A 27,683-nucleotide genomic window follows, 5' to 3' on the forward strand; every position below is an offset into this window, starting at 1 on the left:
GGCATATACTTGTTCCATGTCAGCTCTTTAATTCCACCCGTCCTGTCTGCACTGTACTTTTTTATAAAGAGGGGCATATCAAAAACTGAAATTTATAATTACAATTTTTCCTCAGATCCCTTTGTATTAGTTTGCACAAAATGCTAGTAATCCTGTTAAAAAGTCTCCAATCCTAAACACTAACCTTCTCAATCAGCAATAATTCAACAAGCTGTTGCCACAGAACAACCCGCAAGTTGGCAAACAGTGGATCACCTATCACCCGGAGCCAAAGGACCTGCTGCCTCATGACTTGAGGTCATTGTGTAAAATTACCCAGAGATTAGAGCATCTTACAGGCAGCAGCCTTACACATAGTGTTAAGTGATCTCTCTGTCTCTCTTTCTGAGTAAGAGGTCTTTGGTTACCTTAAGAGTGACTGTCTGGAAGGCTGAACAGTCAGGGCTTAAAGGGATAGTTCACTTAAAAATGAAAATTCTGTCATTTTTACTTACCCTTGAGTTGTTCCAAACCAGTTTGAGTATTTTTTTTTTTTCTGATGAGCTCAAAAGTGGAAATACTGAAAAATTCTTGAAACCTGTAGCCATTAACATAAATAGCAGGAAAACCACATGGAAGTCAATACGTTTTCAGCATTCTTCATTGTAGTCTATTGTGTTAATCAACTAGAATCTATAAATCTGAATGTCGAAAGTCACCTATTTTAAATCTACTCAACCTTGTATTGTTCAATACCTGTTAAATGTCAACTTTTCATTTTTGGAACCCCAAAGATGAGGCAAGGAATAATTGATGGTAAACTGTTGAATTATTAGAAAAATAATGTAAGCCCATGATGTGGCTATTATGCAGAGCACCAAAACCATTTTTACGCTTGTACTATAGTTAATTATTAACTTTGATATTCAGATGTTGTATTCTAAGACATTTGTCCTGCACACCCTCTTTAAAGCCTTTTGATTTAAGTTTTTAACTGTGGTAGGCTGTGAAATAACAAATCATTCATAGGGATATGGAACTGTAATGCAGCCATGACCTACATAAACTGCTTTAGCTGTGTGTTTCTCTGAAAATAGTCGCACACCTTAACATTAACCAGCCAATCACTTATTTTGAAGAATGTTTTGATAATTTCTGTTTGTACATGTTCTGAAATGAAGGTACATACTCTGTCACTGGGATATTTCAAAAGGTACACTTTTGTACCATACAGGTGGACAATAGTACCTTAAGCGTGCATTTTTTTGTAATTTTAACATAGTATATGGTACCCATTTGTACCTAATATGTACCTTTCAAGGAGCAGTTAGGAACTAAAATGTTGCTTTTGAAAAGTAAAGAATTTAAACCTTTATTTCTAGATGGTTTATGGTCTGTTTCAGACAGTTTCTACAGTCTATAATGTCTTCAGTTGGTTCGTGTTTTTAAAAAGACATTGGAATGAGACTTGAGCAAATTAAAGAATGAACTTTTTTGGGGTTAACCAAATTTGCAAATTAGCCTATTGTTATTAAGATGCATTCAAATGTGTCTCATTTGACCATTTATTTATTCACACTCACAATCACTAGTGCTTAAAGAGATTTTTCCCCCAAAAATTAAACCAAAAAATACTTGCCTTCAAGTGGGTCCAAAACTTTGAGTTTCTTTCTTTTGTTGAACACAAAGAATATATTTTGAAGAAAGACGTTACAATAAAATGCAAACTATCCATTTATGTTATACAAGCACTATTGCATTAACAACCCCATATTACAAAGCATAAGTGAACAGGAAAGTAAGCAAACAAAAAAATAAAAAGGCAACAACAGATCTCTGTACTGTTGTGATCCATGTTGGTGCAACCAAAGAAAATATGAGCATTTTGTTTGTGTGATTTCAACTGCCTCAGGAATGGTCAAAAGTGAAGAAGATCAAACAGTTTAGACTGTTTATTGGTGTCGTCCATATGTTATAAAACTGAAAATTACATTCTAAAGGGATAGTTCAACCAAAAATAGAACAAAATATTGAAGATTTTTGGAAATCTGTAACATCTGTAATTTACAGTGTTGTTCAAATATATATTTTTTTGTTCAAACTGGTTTGGAACAAGTCAAACGTGAATAAATGAAAGAATTGTTGGGTGAACTATCCTTTAATACATTTTTTACAGGCGGCATATTTTGCCAACGCTTCAGAACAAAATTTTTTTACTTTGTGATTTTGACTTAAGGACGGTTTCTGATTATGACCTACGGAAGGTTTCTGGACATTCTTGGCAGGTTAGCTATTGACATCCACAAAGGCATCAATTCTCAAACTTACCTGAAGACTACTTTGGATGTATTGATAAAACTCAAGCTGGGTGACTGTCAAGGGAACTACCAGGTTAAAAAAACAAAACAATGGCTGTCATTGTCTATCTAGCGGGAGGAAATCCTGCCTTCCTATTAAATTAGAGAATCACCAAATAAATGGCTTTTATGTGCAGGGATAACCAAAAAGAGGCTTAGATGGAAAAGAGATTTCATAATTAATAGGCAAAAAGAGATGAAAGGCGTGCAGAAAGAGAATGTCAAGAATGAAAACCAGAAGATTGGAGCAAGGGGGCTGGGAGGAGGGAGGGAACCTTTTGGGGGAGGGGGTTGTTAGCTCAACTCATTCATAAAAATACTCTGTAGTAAAAGAGGAGGGCAAGTTGTAGAGAAGGTCAAAGGATGGAGCCGTGGATGGTTCCAGGAAGTGTTGTTGGGGGTTGGGAGGCCAAAGTGTGGTCCACCGCAGACTTCTCACTTGGGGTTGGCAGAGCTACTTTGTAATTATCAGCCTCTTAACAAGCTACACGTTAACCATTCTAACTGCTTTTCACCACTCAATGCAATGAAGTACATATTATGCAAATGATACAGATGACTTTTTTTTTTTTTTACATTATCTGAATTCTTTTGTAATTTTTGTTTTTAAAGTGTTCAAAGCAATTTTTTACCTGGTGTGGTAAACTTGTTGCTTGTTTTAAACTTCCTGACCTGCTCTTGTAATGTGTAGGTCTGTGAACTGCACTGTTAGACAGTTTATAATCATTTATTTTGCTGTCAGTTTTTAATTGGTTGTTTCATTAAAACAGTGTTTGCACTTTAATATCATTACTTGTTACATGTAAATAAAACTTTAAATGGCCTGAAAGCTTGCTCTGATTTATTATTTTTGATGAATTTAAACAGTTATAAAAAAATAGCAATAAATAAAATATATTTATGTATTTTCTTTTTACCTGGAGTTTCTTTTTTCATTAAAGCAAATATGCATAAACTTATTTTGATTTGTACTAGGATTTAATAACTAGAATATCAATGTTAGCTCAGATTGTATTTGTTTATATATTTTTATTTTATTTTAGTGATTAAGTTTATTTAACCAGGAAAATGTTTTTTATATATATATATATATATATATATATATATATATATATATATATATATATATATATATATATATATATATATATATATATATATAATTTTTTATTTTTTTCTTAAGTGTGACCTCGTATATGACCTTACATTTTTTTTGCTTTGTGAGGACTTTACCTGGTCAATTTAAGACTGCTGTAAAATATCCTTGTTGCCTTAAATCTTTAAGCTGAATCAAACTAACCTTATGAGTCCATTGAACTTACTGACTTTAAAATATCTTGTATAATATCTTGTAAAATATCTTTTTTATTATAGTGTATTGTGCTCGACACTGCTTTCAAACTATAAAGCATTAGAATAGGCCATATAATACATAACACACATGCTGTGTGTGTATACTGTGGCTTTTTATTCTCAATGTTACAATAAACTCTCAACTGAATATTGCAGAGGGAGCTTTAAATCCATTCATAAGTTGTTTCCTCATCTGTGAAGAAAAACATGGAATCCACTTGGTATGGGCTGATATAAGATTCTGACTAAATGATAACCTTGGATAAAAGTATCATGGCTTCACGGTATTGTCATTACTGCTCTAAAATATATTATTTTTAAATGTCTGGGTTAAAAACAAAAACTTTTCCCCCTTTTGAACAAAATGTATTTTATTTTAAGAAACATTTAAAGTATTTTAAAACTGTAAACATGTCAGGCTAAATAATTTAAATGAATCATTGATTTCTGCTGTCATCATTAGTTTCAAAAACAGATTTCTTTACTATTTAAAATTACACATTTGGATCTCTTTTCAGCTGGAGATGTTGTTCTAAAACAAAAGAAAAAAGGCTTTTATGTACAGTTGAAGTCAGAATTATTAGCCCCCCTTTTGATTATTATTTTTTATTGTTTTTTTTTTTAATATTTCCCAAATATATTTAACAGAGCAATGAAATAATATTTTGATATTTTGTCCTCTGAAGAAAGTCTTATTTGTTTTATTTCGGCTAAAATACAAGCTGTTTTAAAAAATTAACACCATTTTAAGGTTAAAATTATTAGCCGTTTTAGGCTATATATATTAATAGTCTACAGAACAAACCATCAGTATACAATAACTTGCCTAATTACCCTAACTTGCATAGTAAACCTAATTAACCCAGTTAAGCCTTGAAATGTCACTAAGCTGTAGTTGAAAAATATCTAGTAAAATATTATTTACTGTTGTTACTAAACAGAGGGGCTAAATTCTGACTTCAACTGTACCTTAGGAACAATAATAGGACATTTGGGCAGTTTTAAAACCTTGACTGTTCCATAGCGCTCTATACCTTGAAAACCGTTACCGTCCCATGTCTAGAATCCTCTGCTACTAAACATTTAATGTTTTTACTTTTATCTAGAATGCTTGCTTTACCTGTTGTTATTTACATGTACATTGTGCCTGATTCTGCAGAGTTTTCCCAATTTAGCAAAGACATACAGGTTTAGAAAGATTGAGAAAGGAATATTGTGTGTGATATACTGTGTGAACAGTCTAGTGTTTTTGCTGTCAGAAAGAATGTGTGGAATTTATTACTGACCATTAAGTTTAATGTGTAAAAGACTGAAATCAGTCTTTTAAGGCATGTCCTGATCAGAAGATAAGCAGCCGTTATTATTAGGACTGTTATTACGGTACCATCACAAACACCGCCAGCTTAGCTGATTGATCTGTAAACACCATCACTGGGGTTAATTTGATACGGTGAGCTCACACATACACCAAATAGTCAGTTTTTTTTTTTTTTTTTTGGTTGTTTAAGACTTCAAGCGGAAGGTTGTTTTTAAAGGTAGATCCTTTCTCAAGCCCCATTTCCACGCGCCTATAGAGCAAGTATCTCAGGAATGCGAGCTTCCCCCACCTTTTCTTGCAGAAAACCCTCAGCACCGATGAGCCAGGGTGAGATGTAACCAGATGGCTTTATTTTAGGGCTCATCCTCCCAGTCATTTCAGTGCAGTTTTTTTTTTTTTTTGCCAAACAATTGTTATGGTAGGGATTTAAAATGTTCAGATATATTGTTTAATGTAATTTCTGGTTAGATTTTGGGACCTCAGATTCAGATATAGCCATACATTGATAAAGATCTTGAGTTAATTGATGGAGAGATGGAATGAGGAAGCCATTTTAATGGGAGTGATTTGAAGAGGTGGTTGTGACTCTGCCAGAGTGAATGGGATGTTGAAAGCAATGTTGGGGGCAGGGAAGATGACGTTTTTAGCAGTTCTCACCAAAATACAGTCTTATGTTGACAACATGGGTTTTAATTGAGTGTTTTTATTTTTCTAAATAATTCATGCATAAAACTTTCAGCAAAAATTTGTGACAGTTTAGAAGATAAGCATTTATAGAAAGTAATTTAATATAAAGTTTATATAATATATCTTTGACATGCACAAAAAATGAAAACCATTAGCCCTTAAGGGTGTTATTTTGTGTATTATTTATTTAATTACAAATATATAAAATGCCCCTAATATATTTTAATAAATATAAAACCGTATAGAACCGTACAAATTAAATAATTTTTTTTTCTTACTTTGATCAAACTGAATTTTATTTTAAATAGCTTAAAAGCCTTGTTATGTAAAACCTGGTGTTTTTTATGTATACTGGGAAAGTATAAAGATTTACAGTTTTTATAAAATCTAAATTAGCAATGCTCATTTTACTAGCTTTTGTATTTGGTGATGAACAAATAATGCTAGCAAGTTAATCTACTAGGGGGAAAAAAGTTTTTAATCAAATCTGATCATTTGCTTTGGAGTGCCGATCTTTCCCTATGGATGACAGTTTAACTGCTAAATAAAATCCCCGGCCCTCTAAAATATTAAGTTTTAGTTGAAAGTACAACATTTAACGTCATGAAAAATATCTAGCAACTTCCTTTTTATGTGGACTTTAATATTACAGTAAATTAGTATTTAGATTTAAAATGTGTTGCGTCATCAAATGCTGCTTGTTGTAAATCGGTCTCAAAAGCTGTATCTATTTTTTGGTGAGAATTTTTACACAATGATCATTATCTGTAAATCTTGATTTAATTATAAGAGAAAACATTCTCATGTATGACAAAAAAGTAAGACTATTTCATTGTTTTTATGGTGAAAACATTAGTTTTAAAATTCACATTAAATATAAAAAATATACTATTTTTACATTTTGATAAATACTGTGTTTGACATCTCTGCAGAGCAAGCTTCATATGGAGGGTTTTCGCAGTCTGAAGGAAGGAGAAGCAGTGGAATTCACCTTTAAAAGATCCTCTAAGGGTCTGGAGTCCTTACAAGTGACGGGGCCTGGAGGGGCACCATGTGTGGGCAGCGAGAAGAAACCTAAGGGTACCCAAAAGAGGCGGTCAAAAGGAGATCGGTGAGTGTCTTGCTCTGTTGCTGCTATTTTACTGTTTTATTCATTTGATCAATCAGAGTTTTTCCGAAATGCTGGCCCATTTTGCCAGATCTTATATTAGGTTAATGCAGATATACAATATATGTACATCCTTTTACAGAAAGCACTCTAATACGTATTTCAGTCAGTGTAGCAGTATATACGCTCAAACATTTATTTTTGAAATGCGTTCAAACTAATTTAAAATGAGCTAAATCAATAATTCCTGAGGTTTAAAATGAATAGTTTTATGTTCAATTCACTTAAAACTTTAAAACAATCAAGTTAACTTAATCAATTTGTGTTGGGGCAGCATGAAGGAACTGTGAGGAACCCAGCATTTTTTTTTTTTTTTTTTACAATGCAACAATCATCTTACATTTTCAACAAGAATCATTTAATGATATTAAAAGACCCTGTTTAAAGTCCATGTGAAATTAATCATGTTTATTTTGTGCAAGTTAATCCACAAAAAAAAAAAAAAAAACGTAATCTTGTTGTTTTTTTGGTTTTGGTGATCTTCAAAGTCTGACCATTTGCTTCTGCATTTGTTGTGGTGGTCCTTCTCTGTTGACATCAGTTTGATGACTTCAGCCACATTATTCTTAACCACATCCCTCTTACTGTTAGTTTGCTATGAGAGAATGGTATGCAAAAATTCGGATTCACGCAAGCTTAAAAGATTTTAGCACAGCCTGCAAAAAAAATAAATAAATAAAAAAAATAAATAAATAAAATAAATATATATATATATATATATATATATTGATTTTAAATGTTTATACTTTTACATCTTTTCATATTAAATACCAATATATTTTAAAATGTAAAAATAGTAGTAATTATACAAACTTGTATTTAAATAAGTACAGGTCACATAAGGCCCAAGGTGTTTTTTTTCATGCATTTTTTTTATTTCTCTTTGCTATTTTGGGCTTTTGAAACCTAATTAGAATAAAAACCTATGTATTATATTTTGATATGATGCACTTTTAGAAAAAAAAATATGTCCATATATGTGGACTCGTGGTCTGAATTTACATAAAACACTTTTTCCTGACCGTTTTGTAATTTATATTTAATATAGAAAATTATTTGACTATTGTTTTGACTATCAAAAAGTAAAAACAACATTTTTCCCCATTTTGGACAGTTAAAAATAGTGTTTGGAACATTTCATATGCTGCAAAATATTAAACATTCAAAGTGTTTTAAATAGCCACTTAAGAGCTTAAATGTGCTGTCCACGTATTTGGACACAAGCCCTAGGAGGTTAATTTTGGGTTGTGGTATTTTTACACATGTAGACCGGTACAATAACATTTATTTTATTTGCCTATTTTTATTTCCAAAAAATCTTAGAAACTTTTTTTTTTGTGCTAGATGTGCTTTTAAATATATACAGTCACATTTGTAAATTTAATTTGACAAAAAGAAAAAAAATATATGTTTTGTGACCCTTATATGAACAAGATCTCACGTTGTTATGCCTCAATATTTTGTGAATGGGGCCATAAGCATGCTAATGTAAAGATACATTTTGTGAACCCAATCACAGGTGGGCAACTCTTAGTGCAGGCATGAATGAGGTGCAAAGTGTTTTGAGCTTATTCACTTTTGACCCCATTGAGGCCCTGTTCACACCTGGTATTAGGATGTGTTTTCATTGATCTGACCATAAGTGGATGTAGACCCATTATTGTTTACACCGTGTTTTTAAATGTCTCGTCCACTTTAAACCAACGACAAGGGAGGGTTTGTGTGTGTGGGTATTTCTTTTAATCTAATATTGTGAAGGCTATTGGAATTTTCATACTGTCTTCTTCATGAAGTGTTAAATTGATCTGATACTTTTAACAAACTATTTTTTTGCATTGATTTAATGCAGTTATAGGTAATAGATTTTTTTTATTTCTAAACAACTACACTGTTTGTTTTGCAGATTTAACATGTATATATTCTTATGTTTTTATAAAATTGGTGTAGCAAATATATTTTAGGAATTGAAAGCAATTAAATTAAGTGTCTTTTGAATCCGATCAGGAATTGATCACATCAAAGCAATCCAGTTTACTGCATTTGTGACGACAACTCAATGTTTTAAATGCACAAGTGTGTAAATCACAACCTCAGTGTGTTGAAACTTCACTAGATTCATTGTAGAACTTTGAAGGAAAGAACACTTATCGCGTGGAGTATTTTAAAAGGGAATGACTGTGTGGTGGTTAACTGCATCTGCATTCATCACAGTGCTTGAAAATCAGTTTATTTACGCCCTTATTTTGAGATCTTTCAATATAAAATTTTTGCAATGCATTGATTAATGACATGCTGTGTCCTAATTCGCATGCTTATACTAGGCCCTAAAAGTATGTTCTGTTTTTCTATTCTTTTTTTTTCTTTTTTTTGTAAAGGAAAAATATATACTTTTGAGTTTGTAACAGATGAGTATGCAAGTTTGGGACACACTACTTCCTTGTTAACAGATCCTTATATTGCTTGGTTATGATCCCTGTCAATCGTCCACACATTCACATTTCATTCATACTTAATTTCCTTAATTGGATAATATGTCAAACAAGTCTTTATATAAGTTCACATTCTTGTTGCAGATTAAATATAACACGGAAAATGTGATTTAAATATAGCCAGAAGGCTAGATATTATTAACAGTCATACAAACATCTTTACTGAAGCCTCTTTTTCTACTTGATGATTGGTTTTGCACATCTACCATGTTTGTAGTTTATTTGCACTTTTCACCCGTGTTTGTAGTTCTAATCAAATTCACGGCAAACATTGTATTGTAGGCAATATCAGTAGTTAGAATATGGATTGAAGAAATTGAGTCCCCCTGCAAACTGGGTCCGCCTAGGACCCTGGATGATTCTATTGGTTCACTGGAGTTGTAATAGGTAGAGTTTGTTGTGCCTGATTTAAATAAAATAATACAAAATTATGCCATGAGGACAGTACATAATATTTGACTAGATATTTTTAAGACACTTCTATACAGATTAAAGTGACATTTCAAGGCTTAATTAGGTTAACTGGGCAGGTTAGGGTAATTAGGCAAGTTAATGTATAACGTTGTTTAAAAAAAAAAAAAAAAAACAGCTTAAAGTGGCTTATAAGTTTGTCCTTAAAGACTTTCTCCAGAAGAAAAAAATATTATCGAACATACTGTAAAAATTTCCTTGCTCTGTTAAACATCATTTTGGAAACATAAGTTTTGATTGCCTAGACGTGCTACTACTTGTGTAAATACATGTTACATATAAATACATAATATCAAAAAAAGGCATCATTTAATGTTTACAAACGTTTAAATTATTTTAACTATGCATGTCTTTAACTTGTCATTATCGATAATAATGTTACTAATATGATTAGTCTTTTTAAAATCTCAAGCTTGTGAATGGACTATAAAAAGCACCAAATATGATTATAATTTTACTGTGGAGAAGTAGAATATAGCTTTTGATCAGGTATTCAATGCAGACGATCCCTTGGGGTCCTAAGTGGACTCGATTGCAGGGGGACTCGATTCCACATGACACTGGCATATTCTCTTCAACATACTATGATTTGGGACATACTAATTCTATTTTTAAATACTATTTAGGATAGAAAGTATGTAAATTGGGACACAGCAACAGTCTCTTTTCAGCATCTAATGTGTAACAATATACAAGTCAGTCACAATCAGTAGTGCAAAAATGAGTTTCAATATCAAATACTTTTATTAAATGTTAATATCATTTATGTAAAATATTTGAGCATAATTCTTAGCGATACATCAATATGGTATAAGGTCCAAATCTATGCAACTGTAAATGATACCAAATAGCAATTGAGAATAAACACATTTTACTGGACTCTCCTGCTTTTAATGATTCCAGAAGACTTTTTTTTTTTATGAAATGAACTGACTTAAGGACGTTTTTAGCAAATTGACACCAGAAGAAAAGTTTAGAATTTTAACACAAAAAAATCGTATTGAATTTATGTATTTATTTGTTTGTTGATTTTTAATTGTATATCTATTATTGAAATGTTTTGTCATGAAAATAGCTTTGGTTGCTGAAATCGCATTAAATAAAAAAAATACATTACATTACAACAGCATTTGAGAAAAGAAAAAATGAAGACATCAAAAAAAGCTGGGAGAAAAATCGATTTATTTGAAGCATTGATTATTTTTTTTTTTTTTCTCTAATGATTCTAAATATGTTGTCAAAAGTTCAGAACAAGTCTTTCTTCAAATTAGATTGCTGTGTTGCAGGCATGAATTGGTGCATGCTGTAAAAAAAATATATAAGTGTTGACTGGTGCATGATTTTTTTTTTACTTGGACAATGATGGACGCATTTATGAATTTTAAAGATGTGGTGCAGCGCTGCACTTCACTTCCACTGTGCAATCAGCTTGAGAATCACTGAAGAATATAGACAGGATGGCATTAAAGTGATGCATGGACATTACCTTCAATTATCTACAAGCAAAGTTTATGAATTGTGTGTCACTTTTGGGTTTGTGAAAGAAAGTGATCTACAGAACAATGTTGCAAACAAGATGACTACTGTGTTTTAAATCTAGTTCTTTACTGCTCCTTGGAATCTGGCATTTCAATGTTAAATTTAGAGCTTGTTGATGCTGAATATACATTTGTTACTAAAATCCTTTCTAGCCTGGCAGTACTGTCTGTCATACTGTATGTGGAATCGAAGTATAAACAAACTCCAATTCTGATTAAAATGTAAAGTTGGAAAGCTCAATAATTATTTTGGAGTTATATTGTGACTCCCAGAATGAGAATCAAATCTGATTAAGCCCCTAAAGATTCCCACCCCATACTAAAAAGCCTGAAAAAAATCATGCCTCTATTTTGGGTTAGTAATTAGAGTAGAGTGTTATACAAATTCTATATGCCTTGTATAGCTGCTGTGAGTAAGCTGATAAGCAGGGCTGGGGATAGATTAAAAAATAAATAAAATTGATTCTTCAGTTTTGATACGTTGAGAATGAGTCTATTTCAAAGTTCGTAATGGATTCTATAATGAAAATTGACTACTCTCTTTTAGTTTAAAACTATTATAATTTCCCTTTATAATTAGAAATAATTTACGGTCCCACTTTATATTAAGTGGCCTTAACTAATATGTACTTACACAGGAATTAATAGTTTGTTACAAAGCACTTATTGTGTAAATACATGTATTTACTTTGTACTTATGCTTGATTAAATACACGTATGTAATTACATCTGTAGTTAACTTTTGTATTTACATTTGTAAATACACTGTTGACCATCCCTTACACCTTAACCTACCCTTAAACCAACCCATACCACCAAACCTGTCCATAACCCAACCTCTATCCCAACTCAAAAGCACCACAAGTGTTCTCAAATACATTATAAACACAGTAAGTACATTGTATTTATTTTTTGATGTAAGTACATAGTAATTAAGGACACTTAATATAAAGTGGGACCTAATTTACTAATAATCAGATTTTCACAAAGAGATTTGGATGGTTCACTTCGATGAACTGGTTCAAATCATTAAATCCCTTATCACACTGCATGTTTTGGATGTCTTCTTTGTCTGACACACCCATTACAGGTCTTTCAATCTCTGATAATGAGCTAAAGATCTGAATCAGGTGTTTGGTTAAGGAGATATGTGCAGAGCTGGTGGTCCCCCAGGAACGTGGTTAAGAAACACTGCCTTATCTCATATACACCTGCAAAACTTCTAACAGCTGCTTATGGCATGACATCCACTCTGAATACATAAAACAAAAGAAAGAAAATAGAAGGTGAAAGAAGATGGTGAGGGTGTTATATCTCCTCACCTCGTATGTTTGTTTTATACTTTTATTTTTCTCTTGTAGTCAAAGTCATTGTTTAAATAACAAAACATTCACGCAAACCTTATTGAAAATGCACATTCTTTTGTTTGCTATGTTTCAGAAGGTACTAATGCATTTTAGACAGATTAATGAGGCATGCGTTAAGTGGTTGATTGTGCTTCATTTTAGCTTATGCACCACTGATGGGGTTTGAGAAAGAAACTGAAAAAGAATGGTAATAACTGCAAGAAATCCATGGATTCTAATAGTAGGAATTAGGATTGATCTAAAAATGGCAATCAAAAAGGCCAACTAAATGATGTGTAGATTAGATTGATAGAACAGCAGAATAGAGAATCTTTTTTCTTTTCTTTTTTTATTACAGACATCAATTTGAAGTTTGTGCTTTGGTTAGTCTTTAACAACAAATGTAGAACTTTTAGGTAAAAGTTTGCTTTTATGTAAAACCTTTCACTGATCACAAGCATGTCATTCAAATTAAAAATCAATCAGGAAATCTGAAAAATTTGGTGTCATTCAATATAAACAATATTCATTTTAAACCTTAAGCTTGAGCTAATTTAAGTGAGAATTAAACCAACTGCTTGTGTAAAATACAAATACTTGTGCGGTCTGAATCCAAATGATTGGCATTTTGGGCATGTTTTGCGTGCTTGATTCAGTTTCAGCTATAGAACTCCAGAACTCAACCAACTCTGAGTTTAAACTTTAACTTTGAGTTGATTTACAGAGAGATTTAAAAACTCAGTTTTTGGTTTTAAAATAGCTGATCTGAGTCAACTTTTAATAGACTAACTCAAAGTTTAGCATGCACATTGCAGCTATAAAAAGGCATTATCAATAAAGCGCAGAGTCACCATGGCAACATCTGAAAAAAAAATCTGCATTTCTTTCTCCAGCTGAACTTCATGTGCTCATGCAAAGTCATGGCAAATATGATAGAGCTGCTCAAGTTAATGCATGATTTTACATTTAAAGTATTTAAATATTTTCTAAAGTAATGTAATACTTGACTTTTTTTAATTAAAAGGGGGGTATTGGCTGTAATTATGAAGCTATTTCAGATAATTGCATTTTCAGTAATGGCATTAAATTACATAAAATAGGCTACTGCATAGCTTCTACAACAAATTTGACAAAACTGGAATGCAGATAACCTTAACATTCAGTGGATCATTTAATTCAAGGTTCCCAGTTTTACACACATTGATCAGTTTTAACTAATTTTAAAAGTACACTTGTGTGTCTGCCTTTATATTGATCAAGTGGTAGAGGTTGATATGACATTTAGAATGTAAGCAGAACTTGTGCAAAATTTTGAAAAAAATTGTGCAAAACTGGATTATCGCATAAGATGTCCAACTAATCAAAGAGAACAAAAAATCACTTCCTGATTTACTGATGCCACATATCAACCGTAAAAACAGAATTTACTATAGTAGAAGAAGCTGTGTTTCACTTAACCTCCTTTCTAAAACGGGCCCCAGGAGTGACAGTTTCCTTTGTTACAACTGCAAGCTAAGCAGCTGCTCTAATTGTATTTTAATATGTATTGTATTCTATGACAACACACCAGAACTTGTATCATGACAGCATGTTTTACTCATAAATGCGTTAATAAAACACCATGCATCAATATTTAGAATTTTCTTTCAAATTCTCATACATCATGAGAATTTTATTATTATTATTATTTTTATTATTATTATTTTAAACACCCTAATAAAATATTTCTTCATTCAAAATGAAATGAACAGATGCAAAATTATATTGAATGGAGGCCATTATTATTGTTTACTCAAGCTTTAGACCTATAAACATCAAGTGATCACCTAAATGAGCTCTAATCAAAACTGGTTCAACACATAAATATGATCAAAGGGATGTCAACCAGGTACTGGTTCTGGAGTAATTCTGCATCATGCTATCTAAAGATATTTCATCATTTTGAATAGTTTGGTTTTCACTAATATAGTTAGATTTTCACACCCTAAATTAGCATGATATCTGTAATGTTAGGGATATCATGGTTATCAATACCGGTATATTGCCACACCCCTAGGTGATACTGTGGAAGGACCTAAAAATACATGGAAGTTATGCAAGCCAGGCTAGCAAATTTGACGTAGAAAAATAAAAGTACCTCACGTGTCCAGTGCTAGATTTATCATCTTTGTGTCGCCTCCTTTTATATTCCACTACACTGACTATAACCTCTAAATTAGTTTGATTTGGATTTAATAGAGAATACATCTTTTAAATCAAGATTACACAAGCTGAATTCACTGGTCAGATGCACTACTAGCACAATGAGACTTGAAAATTAAACATTTTTTTCAAATTTTTTTGTCAGTGTGGATGCAAACCTATCTTTATATTTATAGTTTACATGCATTGTGTGAACAGGCCTTTAAGTCTCTTTTTAGAAAAGCTGTATCAGTGGATCTTATATGAATTCTTGACTAATTTTATTGATAAAACTTTTCAATAAGGTTGTATTCAATTCAAGTTTATTCATATGTTGCTTTTACAATGTAGATTGTGTCAAAGCTGCTTTACATAGAAGTTCTAGGAAAAACCATATTCCAGAGTTGAAGTTCAATTTAGTTCAGTTCAGTGTGGTTTAAATTTCATTGCTGAATGTTCAAACACTGAAGAGCAAATCTATCAATGAGCAGATCCATGTGGTCCCAATCCAAGCAAGTCTGTGGCTAGGAAAAAGAAAAACTTCACCTTACGAAAGTGAACAAAACAAAAAAAATCTCGAGAGAAACCAGGCTCTGTTAGGTTTTATTTGTTCATGTTAGAAAATACATGCACTTATAATGAAAAAAACATTAGAGTATTTTCATTAATGTTAAGACAAAGTTTTTACAGCTTAATTTTTACATGCATGAATTCAGATTTTAATAATGCATCTGTAATTGTTGAACTGATTAATAAATGCTGTACATGTATTTTCATCATTAGTTAACATTAACTAATATTAATGACATTAGAAATAACATTTATTATAAAGTGTGACCATTTTATTTGAATGTTCTAGTGTGGCTTTATGAGATTCACCTGTAAAGAGATTTAGTTTGGCATTCTTTGTGATGGGTATTAAGCTAATCTCACCTTTACTACCAGTACTGCAGTGTTTCAGTTAATGTTCATTTCTGATGTTGCTTTTTAAATTGCTTCAACACAGTATCTCAGGTTCTGACCAAGCGACGAGCATTTCCTTCCCCCACCCTGTGCGTTGGTGACTTGACCTGCCAGATCAATAGGTTGTTTAAAATCTCATAGCTCAGAATTTAGGCACACACAGTCAGCAACCCCCAACAGGAGAGCTGCAGGTTATTGATAAGCAACGTCCTCCCACAATCCTTTCTGTATCTAATCACTGCAACTGCTTGAGTGTGGATCCAAACCATTGTGTGTTTCACAAATGTGCCCTAATTATAGTTTCATAATCTTGCTTAGATTTGTGGTAATGTACTGATGCGTTTTTGCAGTATTTTACTACCTAAGTCAGCATGTGACCATTGGAGGTCCGGTTCTTGCCACTTTGTGTGTTTACATGCACAACAATATTCCCATATTAACACAGTTAAGACAATACTCTGATTAAGAATATATCAAGTAAACCGGTGTTAGATTACCGTAATCTTAATGGAATTATGAAATGCAAAGTATTCCTAACTTTATTTGTATAGGCATATATATAGTTGACCCCCCCCAACTTATGTATTATCAGTTTATTTATAATTATTTTATTAATATTTACTTTATTTTTTATAATATATAATATTTTAATTGTTTATAATATTTATTTTTATTTTATTTATAGTATTCTGTTCATAATTTATTTTATTTATATTATATATTTTATTTATTTAATATTTTTTAATTTATATTTTATTTAATTACTTTTTTATTATTTATTTCTTGTTAATATTGTATTTATCATTTTAGTAAGTATATATATATATATATATATATATATATATATATATATATATATATATATATATATATATATATATATATATATAAACTAAAATGATAAATACAATATTAATATATACAATATTATATATATATATAGGTATGTGTTGGAAAAATTTCTTTTATAGTGTTTTTTTTTTTCTCCTGCTGTCAGTGTCAATGGCTGCTTTTTTGTGATTTTTGAGAATCTTGCTTTGCATTCAAAAAAAAAAAAAAGCAAATAAACGTCTAGGTTGAGTAGGATTAAATGGTGGTAAGGAGATTTTTTTCTTTATTTTTAATTTTTTTGGGGTGAACTATTCCTTAAGGCTTAGTACTCTGGTACGCTAAGTGTTTTTAAAATCTTATTTGATTTTCAAAATGTTAGAGACCACAAACATGAGGACCAAAATGCTAGATTTCTCTGTTTTGCTCCTATACTTTGTGGTGTGCTGCTTTGACAGACAGCAGAACATAACAACAAATCTGCAACCGGTGTCTCATATGTAAACACAGGAAATCCTCACAAATTCTCTTGAGATTAATAACTGAGTAAACATTCATTCAGTTTATGCAAATTGACAATCTGATTCTCCATCTCTGCTGTCCAAACTCATTTTACTTTATGCTGCATCATGACTGTTTGTTATATGCTTTAATCTTCTGTCTGCTTGCTTTCTGACTGGATATCGTCCTGTTTCACGTGAACCCCCCCCCCCCCCCCCCCAATACAAACACACACAAAACATAAATATTCAAAGTATTCAACACAATTCACTATTGTAGCACCTCCAATGTTCTTCTAAGCAGATTAAGTCACTCTGAAAGGCATACTCAGTATTTTATTTGGAAAGAAGTCTCCTAAAGTTAAACAGTTGAATTTTATAAACCCATTCAGCCAATCTCTAGGGTCTAGCGGGAGTACTTTTAGCTTAGTTTAGTTTAAATCATTGATTTGGATTAGATTATTAGGATCTTGCTAAAGCAAACAAAAAGGTAATGCTTTATTTTAATAGTCTATTTGAGTATTAGTTGACTGTCTGCTTCAAATCTGCTGATACCGCTCCTTCAACAGACATTTAACTGACTATAAGAAACTTTGCAAGTACATGTCAACTTACACTAACCCTAACCCAAACCCCATCCTAACAGTCTACTTATAATCTAATGAGAATTAGTTGGCTTGTAGATGCAATGTGACTTAAATTCAACAAACGGACCATCAAATTAAAAGTGTGACCAAAAAAAAAAAAAAAAACATTGTGCATTGCGTACTAAGCATTTGTAGCATTGTGTACTAAGATTGATGTGTGATAAAAAAAAGTTGCAAATTTATAGGTCGATATGGCTTGGAAAATTGCTCTTATTCTGACCTAATAATCAATGAACGTGTTGCCGTACTATGGCTACAGCAGGCACAATGATATTACACAGCACTGTTACCTACAATGGGACTATTTTAAGGTGCTGCATAATAATATTGCACCTGCTGGAGATGCTAATGGTCTATTCTGATTCAATGACTTATGCTAAACTAAGCTAAATGTAGTCCTGCTGAGGTAAGCTGAATGGATTTAAAAAACGGATTAGCTTCAGCTAATTTAATTAGCTAATTAAAAAAAAAAAGCGAGTGAAAAAGGAGTGATGCTCCTCTAATGAACCGCACAGCATCAAAAATCTGGTAAGATATTTTCAGTCACCACGATAATCAGGAACTAGGATTGTTGGAGGGGAATTGTTGACTAAAATCATCCAGATTATGTTGTGATGTGTGTCCAGTTTTAATCGTGCTATTACCATTGTGTAGGACTTTTTTACCACATTTAATACACAGTGCTCAACAGTTTGAAAGACAAAATTCCAAAAAAACAAAGTTTTTCATTAATTCATGGCATGTATAGAATAACAAATAAATAACTGCACTTGAAGCTTAATTTTTAGATAAAAAAAATGGAACCACCACAATTATATATGATACCATAAAGAGGAAGCACTGAAATTTGCTAAGAGTAATTGTGGAACATCAGGCAGCATTAAGTGGACACATGACATGTGCCATTATCAATCTATGTGCTATAATGTAAAATAAAAACATTAAAGCAATTCATGTAAATTCCTTAATTGTAATACTGTCTGATTCAGAATAAATTAGATTACTGATGTCTATGTACAGTAAACTTACCAATAATGTATTTTGCTGCATGTGCAAACTACTGATTTAAATGAGTTGAAACGACTCTATTATTAAGGTTTTTTTCAGACAACCCAATTGTTTTATGTTCAATCTGCTTAAATTTGTAAAAAATTTATTAAGTTAACTTAATACCTGTGTGTTTTCCCAACAGAAATATATTGTTTAAGCCTGCATTTTTTTTAGTTCTGGTCAGTAGAGCTGCCCTACCTTGTATCACATATTAAATGGAACCATTAATAAACTAATTGGAATAAAGGTATTCTGTAAAATGGAATGCGTGTTATGAAAATATATATATTTTTTTAACCTGAATCATAGCCGATTAATTGCCATTTTCTTTGTAAAGCTGCTCTCACACAGTTTGCATTGTATAAAGCACTACAGCAATAAAATGACTTGTCTTGACTATTACCAAAACATACTTTCTCCTAATGTTTGTGTTTGTTATTCCACCTCTCTCTGTGTGTGTGTCAAAGCGTCCTGATGGAGAATCAGATCCTGTCCATTTAATTAATAACAGATGTAGGTGCCTGAGAAAGGTCAGAGGTGAAATCTGCCATGGCGTGTGATGTATGTGAGCGGGTGGGGGTGGAAGGAGAGAGCAGGGATCAAAGTGCAAAGGTCAAGCTGCATATTGAAACAAAGAGCCCAAGAGTTTGCCCACCTCCATCCACTGGCCGATCAATAACTTCTGCTGCTGCAGGGACTTAATACAGCACAGGGCTGATTATGCACAGGAAGTTTTCATTTAAATGAATAGCTCACGCCAAATGGAAATATACTTTTTTTTTTTGGTGACTGAGGTGTTTCATTAAACTGCGCTATGAAGGGTAAAATGCAGCCTGCGGTTTTCTGCGGCATGGAAGTAACCAAGCAATTACCTCAGTGACCTGACAACATTTACTGTTTAAGCTATTGACCATTTTGGGAGATGTAAACAAAAACAATGGTCCCAACGTATTTCAGGTTTTAATTTTTTTTTTTTTTTATTTAAATAGCTCATGAGAATCCAAAAAGAGTCTCATATTGATAATGTTATAATAGCTGTTTTAACAAAGTTATGCTTGAATTGCCTTTTGATACAGTTATGAAATGGTTTGATAAGCAGGAAATGTTCATGGGCCAATGACATCACCACATTGAAATGGTCTACAACAGCACATTAGAAGTGCAACCCTTGATGAAGCTTCCAAATATCACCTTATTTCATCAGTGTCCTGCAGTTGGGTCCAGATTGCAGTTTACTGCAGAAAGAAAATCACTGTAGGGGTGTTTTTCTTATTTAATTTCCTAAATAAAAGTTGTTTCCTTGTATAGTGCTATTTTACATCCTTTTTTGGGATAGTTCACCCAAAAATTCATATTATTATTAGTTTTATTTACATTTTAAACCTGTAGTTTTTTTTTCTTTACTGTTAAACATGAACATGCTTTTAGAAAGCTGGAAACCTGCAATATTTGACTTTCTTAATGTTTGTTTTTCCTATTATGGATCTGTGGTGTTTTCAGCTTTCTTCAAATTATATTTTTTACTGTTCAATAGAATTAAAACAGGTTTTGAAACCACTTGAGTGAGTAAATAATATTCCTCTAACTTTGGAGTGTTTCTGTTTAAATGGCAGGAGTTCCTTTTAGGACAAATATAACTGTTTTATAAAATGAATGCATAATGCCAATTAAAAAAATCTAAATGATTCAATTTTGTATTGTTGGGTTACTTTTGAAATACTTGATGAAAGTGAAATGTAAAATTCAAAGTGATTTTTATTTTCCTTATCTTTTGCAAAGATAAAGGACACAATGTGCAGTTAACATATTAACAAGGTCATAGTTATATTAATAATATAAAAATAGGATACTTTTGAATACAGAATATATTGTTTCCTTTGACCCAACCGTGTGTGACTTTTTGTCTACTTGCAAAAGTAACAGTGTGCAATTTAAATTATTATTCTCAGCATAATTCAAATCATTTTTAAAGTGGTGTTCTGTAGAAATGTAGAACAGTTGATCCTGCAACCACACATGTAAGTTAATAACTACTGCAAAAAAATGTATTTCTGTTTAAAACATTCTGTACATTTATTTTTTTAACTTTTTTTTTATCGAATGTACTTTTGTCATTTTTTTCCTTTTAATAAAGGAATTATTTGAATTCAATTTATGCTAAATTCCTGTTTAGATTTATCTAGCATTAGAGCTTTTGGAATATAGCAAATCTGCTCACCTTTTTTTTTTTTTTTTTGTTAAACCAATTATGAAAATGATGTCTGTATTTATTACTAAGATCTTCTCAAAGCCAGTGTTTTTCTGCAAAAATTATTCAATTAAATCTTTATTTTCATAGAACTTTTACAAAGTAGATTGTGTCAAAGCAGCTCAACACCGAAGTTCTGGTTGATTGAAATCATGTCAGTCCAGTTTTTAGAGTTGAAGTGTGGTTTTCGTTAAGTTCATTGTGGTTTAATTTTCACTGCTGAAAGTGACAAAGATGACATTGTAAACAATTAGATACTAAACCTACATTGTAATAATTAACTAATTTTTCAATTAAATATAAAGCTTGCAGAAAGAAAAATGCAAGATGACACCAAAATTCAAGAACAACAGCTTGATTTATAAATTGGGATATGAATATACTCACTAACGGATAATATGATGCATAGACCCCATACGAGTCTGTGTTTTAGTCAGCAGTTGTTTCCTAGGAATAACATACCTTGGTTATGGTTCTAACTTGTTCTAACTTGATTGACCAGTCAGAATCAAGTATTGCATAAAACTATGCGAAAAGTATAGATATAGTGATTGTTTATTTAGTCTAAAATAAGTCATTATACTTTATATATATATATATATATATATATATATATATATATATATATATATATATATATATATATATATATATATATATATATATATATATATATATATATATATATATATACACGTTTTATTAATTTAATTATATATTTTTGTTAAGTGACAGCTGAAGTGGTGTATAAAATATAAATTAATTTATTGTTGACGTTCACAAGGCTTGGAGTCATTTAAAATGGAATACATTGTTAATACTATTACCCGGATGATGTTGAAAGTCACTGCATATTACTCTGTTCATTGTTATTTTTTTCCACATTAAAACGGTAAAGTATGACTTAACTTTATATATTACCATAATAAAATCCGCATACACAGCCTAGACAATTTGCAGTTCAGTTTTGTTCAGCTACAAGGTGTCTGCCCGACATCAATATTTCACATGGCTGTAACTGTCACTCACAATCGTTCCAATCTTCAAATAAAAAGATCCACTGTTAGAGCCCCTTAATTTGAAACATTTTGTCGCCCTCTGGTGGTGCACCTTGCATATAACACCTTTGTCTTTTTGTTCCATTTACAGATGCTTCAACTGTGGAGGACCCAATCATCATGCCAAAGAATGCCAGCTGCCACCTCAGCCGAAAAAGTGCCATTTTTGCCAAAGCATCTCCCACATGGTGGCCAACTGCCCAATCAAAGCACAGCAGTTGTCACCAGGATCTCAGGGCAAATCGACAACCTCAACAGGAGAAGAGGAGGACATGAGCCACACTCCCTTACCGCCAGAGAGCACTGATTAGCAGAGGAAAGGTTGTCAGGGAAACACAAGCACCAATCAAAAAGTTTCAGAGGAAAAGCTGCTTTTGAAACTAACTCAGGTTTTTCTTTTTCAAACAGCAGAAATGAATGTCAACAGCTCACTTTTGTACTTTTAGTGAGGAAATTAATATTGTAAGTTGTACAAAAAAAAGATCATTATACTATCCATCTTTATTTATAACCATCTTCATTGTCTTAGTAAAATGTAGGTAGCTCAGCTTTGGGTTTGTTTAGAGGGCAAATCTCACATGAACATGTCTAAGATTTAAATAATATTTTACTTAAAATGAAGCTTGTTTTCATTATTATTCAGAAATCTTTTTCTTTGTTGGCAGATTTTTGTTTCATTTTGCCACTTTTTAATCTTTTGTAAAGATTTTTCTTCAATTTTTTTAAGGAATTATATGGTACTAATTTACAAGTATAGAATTATGACAATTATTCACTTGTTAAACATATTGTGTAAACGCTGAGTGTGTTGTTGCACAACCTTTTGTTTCGTTTTTTAACAATAAAAACTTAAAGAAATTTATTTAAAGAAAAAAAAATGCATATTAAATTTTAAAATTAGTATGATACTTGCTTTCCAACATGTGTTTTACTCAAAAACAAGAAAACTAAAACTAATATTCCAAACTAATTTAGTTTCTTCTCTTTTTTTTTTCTTCTTTTTTTTTGGGGGGTGAAAACTGACAGCAAATTTGTTTTAGCCTGATTAATATTGCTTACAATTCAATAATAATTAAAATACTATTTACTTTATTTGGGGAGATATTATAATGCGTGTAATACAGATATGTTTTGTGAGATCTGCCCTAAAGTGTGAAGCAAATGTGAAAAAGTAAAGACTTTTATTTTCTGCCTTAGCAAAGTGTCTTCGATTTGTACTGAAACAATCAAAACGCATCATGTTTACGGATTGCAATATGTTTGGTGACATACATGTACCTTTGCATTTACACACAAGTGATATTTTGCTTTCTGATGACAAAATTATTATTGTCATCCACAAGTACATTTACATTTTTTATATTAATGTTATCTGACACTCTGAGATTGTTCTGAACCACAGGCCAAGTGAATGTTAAGGTTGTGTTTGTGCATATGATACCTCAGCTCAGCCTCATATCATCAGTGGAAATACTCTGCACTGTCTCTAGTTAGTTCATAAGAAAGCCACTGTGGCTTTCTTAAATTATTTAATGACTCGTAATTGTAATGAATGGCTTGCTCTAATTTTAAATCTTGGGAAATCGAGAACCTATTCCCAAATTGTGCATAAGCCAAGACAATAGCACGTTTATAATGATAATCTTTTTAACGTTAAAGGAGAGTCAAATGATGTGCCAGGCTAGAGATCCTGCTTTATTTGATGTTACTTTATTGTAAATAACTATTGTGAACTTGTTTTAAATCGCTGATATTTATTTGTAGCCACACAAACTGACCTCAAACTTGATGCGATGCTGCAATGGGTTTGCTCTTGAATGCAAACAGACAAATCCTTTATTTTAGTTTAATAATGCTTAAACTGTAGCTTTGAGTTGACCAGAATCTGCTGTATTATCAAGGCAGAAAAAAATATGAGTTTCACATATGCAATTACATGTTTAAAATCAACATGAGGTTGAGTGATAACAATTTTAAATTGGGTGATCTAAGGGTAATGGAGCAAATAAGCCAACAAGCTTCACTTTAAGGAAAGTATTTAGCTTTGTCAAATAGTAATTGTCATTCTATTTGCCGTTTTGTATGTTTGACAGTTCAGATACTCAGTGTGAAATAGCTGTAGTAAACCAACATAGCATTCTTTAATACTTGTTGCATCACAAAATTATGTCTATCATGTTAAAAGCGTATTCCGTGATCTGCATTATACAAAAAAAAGTATGATTTTATTTTTGAAACTCCTAAACAATTGATATTTGAGCAGATTTGACCGTGTATGAATTGGTTAAGTTACTAAAATGTAAACTAATTACACTTTTTCTGTAAGTAATTTGTCTTATGATGTTTTACTAATTGGTTACTTTTATATTTCTTTTATACTCTATTCCAGTGCTGCAAAACCTGCAGTTTTGTTTTAATTCAAGTAAACGAATGACAAATGGTGAATAAAAGCGTGAAATGATTGGTCTTTAAAAAATAATGAAAGCACTGCATGTGTTAAGCACAGATTGATAGTACATACACACAGCAGCAAAACATTTAATGTGGACAAAAATGTTGTCAAAGCTATCCCTTTTTACCAAAACGTGTGAAATGTGGTTTAGGCACATTTTCATGTGAAAATGCATATGAACAAATTATGGACATGTTTGGAAATGTTTCGCATGAAAATGTTCCCAAACGTTGTGATTTTTACCATGTTTCCATATGTGAAGCTCATTTCTGCAAGGACTGTTTTGTTTCTGGAAGTGATGCGTGCTGGTTTAAAGGGTTAGTTCAAATAATTTTGTTAATATCTCACTCTTGTCATTTTAATAACCTGAAGCCTTCTATCATCTTTGGAACAAAAATTGAGATATTTTAGTTGAAGTCTGAGACTTTTCTCATCCTCAATAGACAGCAATGGGCCTGAGATGTTTAAAGTCCAGAAAAGAAACGGAAAACATTCCATGTGACTTGACAAGAAATTGCGCTTGGTAAACATGCACCATGACCTTGAACCTTTCAAGTCGCATGGAATGTTTTGAAAATTTTATTTGGTTCCCATTTAAAACTTGTGACCATTGCTGTCTTTAAAGGTGGAGAGAGCTCCTGGATTTCATCTGACACCGTGTTTCTCAACTATGTTTCTGGAGGACCCCCAGCCCTAAACATTTTCCATGTCTCTTTAACCAAACACACCTGATTCTGATCATCAGAGACATCCAAAACATGCAGTGTTGGTGGTCGTCCAAAAAACGTGGTTGAGAAACACTGATCTAAAATATCCTAATTTATTTTCTGAAGATGAACGAAGGTCTCGGGGGAGTAATTAATAACACAATCCAAGCTAACCCTTTAAACAGAGACTATAGTGATATCATTTAAAAAAAAAAAAAAACTTGCAATTTGAAATCAATTTTTAAAGGTTTGCATTTTCAAAGTAACAATGTAAACAATGTTAATTTTTCCGTTTTACAGCACATCGCTGCTCCCAAAGTGTTTTGCTGACCAGAGCCTTTCAGGTTTTAGTATATTATTGCATGAAAGTAGGTGTTAGAGTAGTTTAATAGGGATGGGTGGATGGGTTTCGCCTTGAGCAGCCTGTTGAAAACTTGAAGTTTTCTTTTTCAGGGATGTGAAGGTTTCTTCATCATTGTAAAGATGGTATTTGGTGTCATGCTATTATTTTGTATCCCATTATCATTTCAATATTTTATTGTATGTTTTTTTTTTATCTTTATTTAAAGTTAGAACGAGATGCTAACTTGTTTTGAATCTATACAAATCTACCTCAGGGTGTGCTGAAATGTATTAAATAGACAATTCGATTAGGACATTGTCCATTTAAGTGTGTGTGTGTGTGTGTGTGTGCGTGTGTGTGTGTGTGTGTGTGTGTGTGTGTGTGTGTGCGCCTGTGTGTGTGTTGTTTATTTTATAATTCTAGGTGTAATGTATTTAATTTTGGTGTGATCATTTCAGGATTTTTTTTGTTTGTTTGTTTCACCTATAGGCCAGCTCACAAAAGAAGTGCAAATTTTACAGTTCTTTTAATATTTTGTTTAATTTTTTGGTATATTGCTTGATGTTTTGTTTTTTGGCCTGTTCTGTATGCTGAGATTGTGAACTCAGGAATATTTGTTAATTATTTCTTTAGTTTCTAATGAATGAAGAGGATAATCAATGTTGCTGACCTGGATTTGTTTTATTATTATAAAGATTGATTTTTCTCATGTGTTCTCATTCACTGATGCTCAGGATATCAAATGCTGCACAAATATGAAGACCTACTCATGTTTCGTTTGTATTTTCTTCGGTTGCCTTGAGTACTCATTGCAGGTAGCCAAGACTCTATATGTTCCATTGTGTGTTTGATGAAGACGAGCATGTTTTGTGTTCCGGTGACCAAAGAATGTAGCCACAATGAATATGGCAGACGAAAAGCATGGAGCTCAGTTTATAGAGTTTCCTCTGCAATCACCATGCTAAAACAGTTTCAGAGAGAGCAAATTCATTTTCAGTTTATCGTGATGAAGCATGCAAAGAATGTTGTGCCCAAAGTGTGTTTTAGTGGTAACATTACAACTGCTTTCTAAGTGAATAAATATCTTTTTACGACCATGATGCCCCTGCCTTTTTTTTTAACAATTATTATTGTTTATGCTAAACATAAACCTCATTTTTTTCACAGACACTGAGACTCAATACGGTTAAATATAAAGTTCACTACAAAATCTAAATAAAAGTTTAAGAAATTACCATTTTCTATGGTCATTTTCAAAAAGTCATGACACATATACAGGGTACAAGCAAGTTTTTTTTTTACGCAGCGGATGCCCTTTCAGCCGCAAGCCATCTCTTGGAAACATCCACACATACAATCATACACTACGGACAATTTAACCTACCCAATTCATCTGTACCGCATGTCTTTGGACTTTGGGGGAAACCGAAGCACCCGGAGGAAACCCATGCGAACGCAGGGAGAACATGCAAACGCCACACAGAAACAAACAACTAGTTACACACACTAAGACACTAAGATTGTGCTATACTGATTGATCTCACATCGCCCTTCGACTTAATACAACTGTGTTTGATGTGAGATCGCACACAAGTACCATCTGTGTGCTCTTTATTAAACTGTTTAATAAATATACTGCAAATGGATCCCTCTGAGTCAGACCCTTCGTTACAGCTCTACACTTGTGCCTTGCCTTATGGCACTGCATGAAGATGTTGAACTGTTAAATAAAGTCAGACGATCTTCAGAAAGAAAAAAAAAACACTACAACTGAACAGTCTGCTGCTGCATCAAGAAGTGCCTGGATCTTCACTTGATGTTGATGGTAAAAGCTGTACATTAGTGATGCTGCTGTTCTTAGGGTCAGAGCTGATCTCAGACCATCAAGAACATAGTGGGGCTCAGAGGAGACCATGTTTCAGCATAGAAAAAAAGACATTGAGATCCTAGTCTCAAAGTTGAGAAAGACAATCCAGACTTTCATGAGTGACAAATGTAAA

The 27,683-nt window shown here is 32.2% G+C and overlaps 2 protein-coding genes across 5 annotated transcripts in view; one reads left to right on the forward strand and one right to left on the reverse strand.

Annotated features, from left to right (window-relative positions):
* lin28ab (lin-28 homolog Ab) overlaps positions 1 to 26,777 on the forward strand; it is a 31,529-nt gene extending 4,752 nt beyond the window's left edge. For 3 of the 4 annotated variants that reach the window (XM_087294142.2, XM_087294143.2, XM_087294141.2), the window contains 2 exons: positions 6,627 to 6,805; positions 22,273 to 26,777. In XM_087294142.2, the coding sequence (XP_087150268.2) occupies positions 6,627 to 6,805; positions 22,273 to 22,492 (399 nt within the window). In that variant the 3' untranslated portion in view covers positions 22,493 to 26,777. 4 annotated transcript variants of the gene reach the window in all.
* Positions 1 to 27,683, reverse strand: part of LOC147839576 (uncharacterized) — an 846,284-nt gene that overhangs the window by 387,806 nt on the left and 430,795 nt on the right. The window lies entirely within an intron of this gene.

This window comes from Danio rerio, chromosome 19 (assembly GCF_052040795.2).
Source record: "Danio rerio strain M-AB ecotype USA chromosome 19, GRCz13ab, whole genome shotgun sequence".
Classification (NCBI taxonomy): Eukaryota; Metazoa; Chordata; class Actinopteri; order Cypriniformes; family Danionidae; genus Danio; species Danio rerio.